Source organism: Oculina patagonica, chromosome 8, assembly GCF_052425735.1.
Source record: "Oculina patagonica isolate OP01 chromosome 8, crgOcupat, whole genome shotgun sequence".
Lineage (NCBI taxonomy): Eukaryota > Metazoa > Cnidaria > Anthozoa > Scleractinia > Oculinidae > Oculina > Oculina patagonica.
The window spans coordinates 19,013,590-19,025,407 of NC_135765.1; the positions used below are offsets into that span (position 1 = coordinate 19,013,590).

At 39.1% G+C, this 11,818-nt stretch overlaps 2 protein-coding genes across 4 annotated transcripts in view; one reads left to right on the forward strand and one right to left on the reverse strand.

Moving 5' to 3' along the window:
* LOC144662794 (uncharacterized) overlaps positions 1-11,818 on the reverse strand; it is a 195,612-nt gene that overhangs the window by 136,520 nt on the left and 47,274 nt on the right. The gene's annotated exons all lie outside the window — the stretch shown is intronic.
* The window catches only part of LOC144662841 (uncharacterized), a 34,334-nt gene that overhangs the window by 9,300 nt on the left and 13,216 nt on the right, over positions 1-11,818 (forward strand). The window contains exon 2 of the mRNA XM_078523792.1: positions 3,292-3,675. Within this exon, the coding sequence (XP_078379918.1) occupies positions 3,292-3,675 (384 nt within the window). The remainder of the gene's footprint in view (positions 1-3,291; positions 3,676-11,818) is intronic.

An 11,818-nucleotide genomic window follows, 5' to 3' on the forward strand; every position in this document is an offset into this window, starting at 1 on the left:
ATTCAAAAATACGTAGTCTGCGAAGTAGTTTTGAAAATCTCCTTGCCGAGACACTTCACACTGCAAAATTATTTCGCGCCAGTACTGCGCGAGTTGTCAAGACCTTCTAAGATCCCGGATGTTGCGCGACACGATACGTACGTACGTATGTACGGACGCGCCCGCGAGGCGCTCCGCTAGCCATGATGACCATGAAAAACCAAAAGCATGGGTCTGCTAATTTTCTATGCGTATGGGGCTCTGCTCTGCGGCCCTTCGGGCCGCTGTAGAGCGCCGCTAAAATTTCCGTGCGTGTCAGCCTTGCGGATATTGAACAACAACCTATTGTAAATTTATTTTCGCATCGTGACGGTGCAAATGTTTCAACCGTGACGTTCTGTTCCGAAAGGCATTTGAACTGGGACGGTGTAAAATTTTAACATCACGGTGAAACGTGTCCTGTTTACTGTTTTTTAAGTGTTGAAAAAAAATATGCATAGCCATACGGGGCAAAAATAATGGCTAGAACGCGATATCTTGAAAAATGAACTACGCCTTCAAATCCTTCAAACATGAGACAGATTTAATCGGGATGACAGCCAATTCTCTCTTAAAGACAGGCACCTTCACAAGCCTGACAAGACGGACACGTGGTGATGGTCCCTCCGTTTTTCAGTCATTTAACTGTAACTAAACTTCCTACCGGTATAAGACAGAAACCTCGTAAGACGGACAGCGAACACTTTGAAACTGTCAACAGACACATACAAGAAGTCTTTTTTTTTTCTAAAAAACAAAAAACTTGAAAACTTCATATCGAAAAAATAACCTATTAAATCAGCGCCTTGAAACTTACTTACCAGAAACAATTCGCTATAACAGATTACTGCTCTGCTTATCCGGTGTATGTACACCAAAGAGGTTGTTTTCTACTGACAGCAATACGGTTTGTACAAGCTCTCAACTTTTTTTCAACTTTTGCTTTATTAGCCTTGTTCCAGTTTTCATGAACGTTTGCTTGAACACGCTGAGTAGGGGGGTCTGAATATATGGACATGTTACAGATTGCAACAGTCATGTACTGCTAAATTTCCAGAAGCAGTAAACTATCGATGTAAGAATTAAACGAGTCAATTTTTCAACATTGTTTTTATCCTTGTTTGTACTTAAAACAGACAGACTTCAAGAAGACGTGAAATCTCTGTGCACAGCCATTCAGCTTTATTATCTCAGAACTACTACGGGTGACACGTTAGCTCGACTTTCTACAAGGCAGACACCTCTCTAACACGGACAGTTGCTGCCGGTCCCGACGGTGTCCGTCTTAGAAAGAGAGTCGACTGTATCTCAAAACCAGAAAAAGCCAATGTTTGCTACATGAGCCTGTGATGCAGATGCGAGTTTTTTTTTGATCTCCTTTTGAAATAGTCTTAATGGTTGTTGTTCAAATAAGAATAATTGAATCACTTTTCCTGGGTTGTTGGCTAACAAATGATCGCTTCCTTATTTCTGTTCCTCAGTAGCGTGCATAGTTTTCTCCAATAGTTTCTTACCGTATCGGTCAACTGAAACCATAACCTTAATCTTTGCAGTAAGTGTTGTAACATGCTTATCAACTGATGCTTATCAACTGATGATGTTCATGTGTCTTTTTTTGCTTGCGAATCTCGCTCTAATTTGTCATCTAAATCTAAAACACCGTTCTTCATCACGAAATCGAAGAAAATCGCAATTACCAATTGAAACACGAGCCACGCTTACTCATTTTTTATGTGCTAAACACAGTGGTGTCAATCTGAAAGCGAAAAAATACAGTTAAATCCCGATAACTGGAACCATCAATAACTCGAACCTTTTTCGATTCCCCTCCAGGTCATTTTCTTACTAATTTTACCCTCAATATTTCGAACTCCCGATAACTCGAACCTTTCTTGATTTCCCTTGAGGGTTAGAGTTATTGGGATTCAACTGTATTTCAGTCTTCCAGAAATGGTGACACGAGCAGTTTATTTTTCAAAGTATTTAAAAGGAAAACATTGTAAAAGATAGGAAGTAAGCTACGTAGCGTAACGTATGTCGTGTATTATACCATAACCGAGAGAATTCTCGCGCGCTGATTGGTCGAAAGTTATGGTCGATTAGAGTATAGACCATGCAAGTGACGTCAGATCACGCCATGCACACGCACGGGCTAAAAGATGTGTAAGTTTGGTCTTCATGAATGAAAGCGAATTTTATCGTGTTTTGTTTAAATCAAGTACGCATTTGTTTTCGGAATTCAGGATTGGACTACTAATCAGGTGATCTGGCTTTGAATTTTTGGTCTAACTGAGAAGAACGGTGCTAGCGAACCGGCAGCGGACCGTCAAAGTTCAGTGAACGAGCGCTAACAAGATCTTCAGAAAGAAAAATAATCTTGCTCGCTTCAAGCGATAGGCACACACTCAGAGGAAAAGGTAATTAAAATTGTTATTCTTTGAATTCCTGTTCATCTTCTTTTGTATCATTGTCGTTTTTACGTGTTGGGCCGGAATCTTTACGTCCCACCGACAAAGTTTCTTCACGGTCAGGCATCGCTTTTGATAAATACTTGTTCGAGTTTGTTATGGTATAAAACAAATCGACCACATTTTTCCATGGTCTACACTCTTATAGACCATAGAAATGACGCCATAAAATGTCCAAAACTTTGCAGTGAAACCACTCGCCTAAACGGCTCGTGGTTCCACTTGAGTTTTGAACATTTTCTGACGTCATTTCTATGGTCTATAAGAGTGTAGACCATGGAAAAATGTGGTCGATTTGTTAATTGTAAGGTATTTATTTTTTATAATGTAATTAACTTGTCTACTTTGTCTTAATAATAAAAAAAAGTTTCATAAGGTACCAGGCTTGTAAAGCTTGGTGTCATTTTCTATATACAGTATTGCGAAGACTTGCATTCTTTTACGAGCTTTACCTCAGTCACTTTTACAAACCTGTGGCCCTCGGATTCCTGATCGAATTTAGAAGTGTTGGTTTTTGTCCCGGGATGGAAGAAAACCGGGGAACCCGGCGAAGAACTCCCAAAGCAAGGACGAGAACCAACAACAAACTCAACCCACATATGACGCCCGCTCCGGGAATCGTACCTAGCCACATTGGTGGGCAGCGGGCGCTCTCACCACTGCGCCACCCTTGCATAAGTATAAGTAATTTTTGTGCTTACGCTATGTTTATGACAGCGTTAGAGTGTGTTCGCTCTTCTAATGCACTGTTTTCTGCTTGTGCCTATGCTTATTCCCGATGAAAACCAGCCTTTACTTTTTGCAGCAAGTCAAGTTAATTTCACCACACGCTATGCTGGAAAAAATATAAAGGCAATCCGTGGCTCATCTGTGAACTTTACCTGGACATTCAGTGGCAGTTTTCGATTCATAAAGTGGGGATTTGTGTCACCAGTTGATCAGGGTCAAATACCTCCTGCCAATGTACTGGTGACAGTAGACGGACGTGATGGATCGGCTGTATTATCAGTACCTTCCTCGTATTCAGGACGTGTGAGCGGCATCTGGGATAGACAGACATCTCCTGGTCAGGTCATCTTCACACTTAGTTCTATCAAGATAGCAGATGACAGAGTGTTTGGCTGTCACATCAGACCAGTCAACCTTGCTGACAGCATAGTTATTGATACTGTTCATTTGGTTGTTATTGGTGAGTACCACAATACATGTATGGTATTATAAAAAGGCGAGAGAGATCCGATTTTTTTAAAAAACGACAAGATAGTTTTGACAAAATTCAACTAGTGTGGAAATTTAACCGCCATATCCTTCATCCGGGCCAATCTTACAAACAGTTAAATGTATTTAAGATCTGCTGTATAAGTGCTTTAGGGAGCACCTTACATTAATGATTTTTTTTAATTTCAAGAATGGTTAGTATAACTTACGTGGGCTTGGCACAAGGCTGGAAATCCCTTCATTCAACATTTATGGCCAGTAAACTGAGAATCGATATGGAATGCGTTGCCTCCGATGATGCATAATAATACATTTCTAGGTTTTTGATCGGTTTACTGAATCCTAGTTATCAGTTGTTATACCTATGTTTGACCTTATATAGGAAGTGATTGCGAAAAGCGAACGTTCATCACAAAAATGGCTGAAAACATCAAACTTGGCGAGCTTTAAATACAAGAAATAATCAGCAATACTTTAACTAAACTCACACAAAAAACCACAAAAATGCCATAGATAACTTTACTACGCAAAACAAAAAGAGTTTATGCTAAAAGCTTAAGGAGGCTCGATGTAGTTTTTTTAGCCCTAGGGTGGTTGTTTTGAGAATGAAAATTATCAAAGAAGCCAATGTTCGATTTTTGCCAAAATACACCATAATAATCAAATATGACTAAAGTTTAATTTTCTACTGGTCACTTAGTCACAAAGGTTACCATAGCAATGATTGTTGTTTTCTTTTGTTTTCAACGAGCCTAATTTTCTCAAAATCTAGATTGACCCTTTGTAATCATTTTTTGATATGTTAAAGTTTAGTTGCTTCTTTGGACTTACACAAAAGGCGTATAATTTTCAAAAAGCTATTGCTTCGGATCTTCCCGTACACCTTAGTTGTTGTCACAATGTTCCAGGATGTATAGATGACTTTAGAGGAAAATCTTCAAAAGAAAAAACTCTTTCACTCGCTTTCCTCGCATGTTTCATTCAACTCAAGAAGTGCACGCTGCACCACAAATTTTTCCGCCTCTTCATAGTATCACTTCCTTTACGTCAAAATGAAATGTCCAGTCGGTTTATACTAAAAGAAGAATTTAATAAAACGATTACTCTATTCGCCCTTGTTGGGTACGAATGGTTATAGCCGACGAGGCAAGAAGCGTCGAGTTGACTTTTTACCACCTTGTTCCAACGCGGGCTCATCATGAAATAATTGTAAATTAAAAAGGACTTTGGTATACCGAGTTCCACTATAAACGAACCCATTTTCGCAGAACACATTTTCTTAGTTCTTATATCGGGGTGTCACGGAGTTTGGTTTGTTTCGCAGTTCAGCTTTGTGACAAACTACGAAAACATTAAGTATATGCTGGCCCAGGCGCGTTGGATAATAATTATGAAAATCCTCAAATTTGTAAAGTATGTAAGTCGAGTGAAGTGATTGATCACTTAGGAGGGAATGCATTACCATGCATCAAGTATTTTGTTGCGTGATGAGATCACCGGTCAGCGCTGTGATTGCGGACCTTTTTTATGAGTAACATTGTAGAAGGAGCCTTGTCCACCTCCCGATGCCAGTTACCGCTAGCAGGTGGCGGATATATGTCGATGACTCAAACGCATGTTGGAAGAAAACGAACATGCCTCAATTTGTAAGTTTCGTTGTTCAATGTCGACCTTGCAGCATCTTCTACTCCAGGTCAGTATGAACTTTCACACTGTCGTGTGAGCCTGAATTCCATTCGATCCTTGATTATTTCTATTTTCGAGCTAAGTCCCACAACAAGTTTCTTTGCTTGTAAGTACACAAGATCGGCACGATCCTTATTATCGCCCACCACTTTGTCGTAATTAATTTCTTAAGCTTTGATAGACACTTTAAAACTATCATTTGAAGCTGATTTCGACTATAACGGGTTTTGTCTAGAATGTGTTCGAAATAATCCTCGATCAGCTAGTGTTTGATTTCTCTTGCTGTCCAACATTAAGACTTTGACCCGATCAGTCTTTTAGTGGCACCTTAGTCTGCTGCCATCTCTTCGTAGGTTTCGGTCAGGTTTCAGGGTTACTTGGCTGATGTTGATGTCAGCGGTTTTGAGGAAAGAATACCTCTGCTGATATTAGTGTTGTACCGGACGATCGGTATCGCTTTCTTTGTTTCTTTGCATTTTCTAGTATGTTTTAATGCTCAAAACTATGAAACAAGGCACGTCAAAGGCCGTCACATTTAACTACACCTTTCGAAAATATTTTTAATAGTTAGGTAGGTCCACATCAGCTGTTTTCAGCTGCCTGACTACAGACCAACTCATTCAGCGTTAATAACGGGAATGTTGGAAATTGTCATGAATATCGATATTTCCCGTCAGAACTAGAACGGAGGGCAATACCATGGCATCAACTGAAGTGTGTTATCTCGTCAGCCATAGAGATAGAGACGCACCCATTCATATCAGCGTCTATGACAAAAGAAAAAATTTGACATTCCAGATTGTAAACGTCCTGATATGGACAGCAACATCCCAGCCGATCTAGCGAATAGTATTTATAAATATCTCAATTGGTGACATATGCAAGAATTTGCACATACAAACTGGACATCTACAGACGCTGCAGCCTTGTTTACATCTTTATTGCCAAGGCCTTTAATCTACGTCGCTCATCAAACGCCACGGTGCTATCATTGATAAATATTATGCAACCATCGCCGTTTCCTCTGCTTGTTAGTAGTCTTTATATCGTCTTGTTACCCCTAGTTACTGAGAGTTTACGCACTGCTTCCTTTAGGTTGGATGCAGGTGCGCACATTAGTTTTCTTCAGGCGCGTGCTTTGCTTATTTTAATTAACGTGTGCCCTTAGTTCGTTCTTTATCGGAAAGTGAGTTTTAGCAATCCTTATGATCTTTTCGAGCAATAATTTTGCTCAAATGGTCCCGGGTGTAGTTCCCTTGCACTAACCAGGTTTTTAATATTAAACAAGCAAAGAAGGTACCTGCGGTTTGAACAACTAAAAACCAGTACTTTCTTATGCTTTATTTGTGGCGAATAAGTCTGAGATATGCATCGTGCGTAAAAGATAAGAATATTTTGGATTTCGTACTTTTAGATTTTACTAGACTGTTGACGGAGTCAAAATACACCGACAACAAAGTTGACCTTCGATAAATCTTGTTAGGTTAGGGGGTTTAAGCGTGATAAAATTCGAACTGATGCCAGTTCCATATCAGTAAAACTTCGTGATTTTATACCGCGGTTACATGTTTACTTGCTCAATTCAAAATATGATACCGTAAAATTCCGGTTATAAGCCCCTGGGCTTATACAACTTCGTGAGAGGTTTTGTGTGGGCTTATTAGCGGAGGGGCTTATATCCGGGAGGGCTTATAAGCGGAATAAAAAAACCGTTTTGAAAAGAGCCACGGGAGTGTTGATCGATAAACGTTTTTAAGTTAAAACGCATAATAAAGCAACATTTAGCCCTGTTCAGTGCTGTCATCCGGTAGAGGGGGGCTTATAATCGGATGTATTTTTTGTTTGCAGGTAGATGGGCCTATTACCGGGGGGTGGAGCTATAAGCGAGGGCCTTATAACCGGAATTTTACGGTATACGGAAGTTTAAAGCCATTTGAACACAACATTGTTATTCGCTTGACGTCTTCAAGGCAATGTACATGTGTGTTGTGTTTTGTCAGAACCAGTCACGCTTGATCATCTGTCCATCTGCCAACGATGAAATTCTACTTTTTCTTACTTCTTCATGACGTACGTTGCACAGGCCATCGTTTGTTCTATAAAGCCTAAAAATATTAATAAGAGCTGTATGTTTTTTGATAAAGAGACCACATTTTATGTGTCGAAAGGACCCTTCCCTAAAACATCCACATCCAATTGAATTCACACTTAATCCACACATCCACACTGAATTGTAAAACATACTAAGAAACGAAATTGAGTAATGACTGCCAGCTCGTTACACTGTAGACATTGTCATGGGACAAGACAAATGTCTCAGTGATTATTATGGAAACGTATATAAATAGAAATATTTTCTATTATTGTAATATTTCTTATTGAAAACGACGATATGCAAAAGCAACCATTTGCATGCCTTCTTATCCGCGGACATTATCTATTCTTGAAAGCGAATAATATTTTTTGAACTTCGCTCTCAATAAACTGTCATCCCTAGAAAAACTGTGATGTTCAAGGGGCCAGATAATGCTAAACATCAACGTCATTCTGTCAGCCCTTTTAAAAATATTGCTTATCTGTTAAAAATACTTTGTACTATATTAACCTTAAGTGCCCGACTATTATAGAGAACAGCATAAATTTGCTCTCAGCAAACTTGCAAAACGTGATATTTCTAAACATGTCTAAGCACTCGTCTCTCAGGTGACTCGTTCCCGGCTGTACGCGTTTCAGAATACAGTTTTCTCACAAGAGATGTCCTGGGACGAGTCAGTTGCTCATATGCGTGACTCAAGTTACTAAAGTGTGACTCTATTCAAATGAACAACGTATTGGCTGAGTACGTTTGCTAACATTATAAAAGCTACATTATAAAAGCGGCGACAGAAATTGCTTTCTTGAGTGGACACCTTAACAACACCTAGGCAATCCCGAGGTTTTGTCACAGACTGGTAATGGGTGAAAACGTCATTTCGTTAGGCTACCTCTTACATGTAATCGTGTTTATACTTCCGCATGCAGGTACGTTTAAGATATTCTGTCTAGTTCATTTTATTTTAAAAGGTCGCGTAGTGGAAAAGGAAATTACAGTCTTAAATGACAGTAAGAGTAGCGTCCAGTAAGATGAAGATCATAGGCAGATAACTGCAAAGCAATCACAACCAACATTGTAGAGATTTATAATAAGACAGTCCAACACAGTTCACTGAAGTGCATTCGATATTAGGTTGGGTTAAATTACACTGTGGTTAATTTACATCAGTTTGCTCAATTTTTATCGAGCACCAAAACTTCGCGCTGCACTTCTTCCAACTACTAACAAAGTAACCACAAAACGATGAGTGTAAGAAATTGACGAATAGCTCTGAAAACATGAGCGACCTGATTGCGCAATAGTAAGACCGCTTAACAGTCATGGCAAATGACTGCAGGCTCACGATAAGGATTTGTATGTCTACACATGGGAAAATTATCAACAATCAGTGAATGAGCTGATATTTATATTATCCACAACAAAAACAAAACCAAAACAAATTATCATTAATAGCGTTCTTCAACGTCTTGAACTGACTACAGGGTACAATGAGCGTCAAAAGTAGTTGAGACAGTTAATTTCGATATCGCGTTTTTCCACTTTGAATTGTTGGTTGTCAACCCCATTCCCCCACCCCCTGTGTGCATACAAGTTTCTCAAAGATTGAAGTGCTTTTTAATTTTCTCTTGTTTGTTTTAATCGGTTTTAAAGAGGGAGCAATGAGTTTCACTAAAGAACCAGACAATCCAAGTTACGTTACAAAAGGAAACAATGTTACACTTGTGTGGGACTACGCTGTTACTGATAGGAAGGCTGAGCTCAAGGGCATCACCTGGGGAGTATACATCAGTAATATGTATAAACTGTTGATAGTAGAGTTAAAGAATGGTGACAGAGTAGTTAAGTCTGATATGCCGCCAGCTTACACTGGGCGAGTAGACATTGAAGGAAGAGCTTCTCTGGTAATTGAAAATATCACCGATCAAGACAACACATTCTTCCAGTGCACTCTGAGAGCAGAACCAACTTCAGGTCTTCGAATTCAAATCAGCACCGTCAAGCTCATTGTAAGAGGTATGCAGTTTGACATTGTTATATTAGATCCCTATGAGCTGCGCAAAACAATCATGAATGAAATACTTTATTAAAGTGTCTGAAGTATTTAGCTTAAAAAAAACTAATTGTGGACACTATTTACATTATTATATATCTAAGCTATTTAAAGTTGAAATATTTACACTTAAATTCTAAGAATAAATAAATAAATAAATGAATAAATAAATAAATTACAATAGAATATAAAATTTTATTATAAAGGTAGGTGAAAGATAAAAATAGCAGTTAAGAGTTAAAAATTAAAAATTTAAAAGTGTATATCGGCTAGCTGCATATGTCACATTTACACTCAGTTTGTATAAGACGGGTGAGGTCTTTTCTCCCAATACTGTTTTTAAAACTCGTGACATGAAAGGGTGAAGAAGGTGGCTCTACTTGTAAATGTTTGCGCTTGAAATATACGCGTCGCAAACAAGAGAGTCACTGTAGGCCTTCCAGTAACCCATTAACCTTAGGTTTTTTGTCAAGTGTATGCACTATATGGAAGGTGACCAACCAACTTTTGATACGAGGGAGTCACCAAAGTACCGGTTGGTGTATGGACTGAGACCTCAGTAATACACGACTTACATCGCCAGTTCCCCGGCACCAAAACTCCCAGAGAACCGTACAGGTTACCTACAGCCGGAACGTATCGTGCTACTTGGCCATGAAGATGAACTACGTTATTGTAGCCTTTCAAACCAGTGGAACTTCCCGTCTCTAAGATCTTTGACTTTCCATCGTGAACAAACAGACAGAATGAGGAAAAGAGGTTTGGAGATCGACCTTTTATGAGAACAATGAATGCATGTACTCTGTTAGTTTTAACGTAAGGAAACAGGAAGACCTGTATAGAAACGTATTAGGCGAAAACATTGATCATGTATTAATGGTGCCTGCTTTGTTACTTCAAATAATATATCTTTCGTGTGTAGTTAATTTAAATATGTTTACAGTACTGGCTTCTCCTTAAGCTTTATAAAGCTGAACTCTCTTGAAGGTTTTCGTTTGTACATGTGTTCCTTCCCCCCAGCCCTTAGCTTCGCGTATTTTCAAGCAAACAAATGACATCGCAAGGGGCTTCTGCAGAGTCTTCAATCAGTCGTTTCAGCAAACAGGAAATAAAAAAATTCCAAAACTTACGTTGTGACACGTATAAACAAATATTTAAATTGTGTCGTGGGATATTATCTTTATCAACTACCGATTGCTCACAACTATTTTTACGTCGCTTATGGAAAGACCAGGATCCTTATTTGTTTTAACCTCTCGGCTTCAGAGCCTCAGTATTTTTGCGGTGCGTGACTCGCGTGACCACAGCCAAATAAAGGATCGTGTGACGTGTCTCCCTGATTAATTACTTTCCTAGAAATTAAACATGGCGACGTCGATGACTAATGTTAGATGGCAGCCTTAAAACACATCTCCAAGGTGACTTGAATGTCGGCGGCAATGATATTTGAGACACATTGAAAGTTTATCGTGAACTGATGATGGCAGGAAACGTTCTTTTGTCAAGACACTTCTTCTACTTTATCTTGTTTCAGATACTTCCGCAAGCAGGTACGTTTACGTGATTCAGTTCATTTCGCAACTGCTTCATTTGCTTATCAGTTTGTCGCTTGTTACCTTACCTATTACGCTGGAAACCCATGTCTTAACTTAAAATAGGTGGCAAATGAGTGTACATGTGCCACTGTGCAGGACTCATTAAACAGCTGAAGACAGGCTTCGAAACAATATATTTCAAGATGGTCGCCGAATCGGTAAAAAGGTTTCATCATCCAATATGCAAATTGAACCGACAATTGTCCAGGGCTCGCATTGTCTGGAGTTCCAAACTATTAATGCCCACAGCATGCCTTCCAATTAATAAAGATATAAAAAGAATACAAAGCTTAGACGGAAATGCAGTTAGGAAGGTATGAATAAAAAACATTTAATAATTTAAGATAATGTTATTAATTTCGAGTCGATTCTTGAGCTTTAGCTACTTGCGACGGTAGCCAAGCAATTTGTTAGAAAATTGTTAGTAATGTACTAGTGTAACAACAAGTACGTTGTTTATTATATACAGCGTGTCAGCTACAATTTATTTCGCCCTACAATGGGAACAAGGTGACGGCAAACCTTGGTTCGTCTGCTAACTTCACTTGGGCCTTTCATGGAGGAAACGTAGATCTAGTTCAGTGGGGAACAAAACAGGATGGTATCCTTAGCATTAAAGATGTCTTGGTTAATGTAGATAAGTTCATGAAAGTTACCCCAATCACAAATTCTCCATACAGTGGACGTG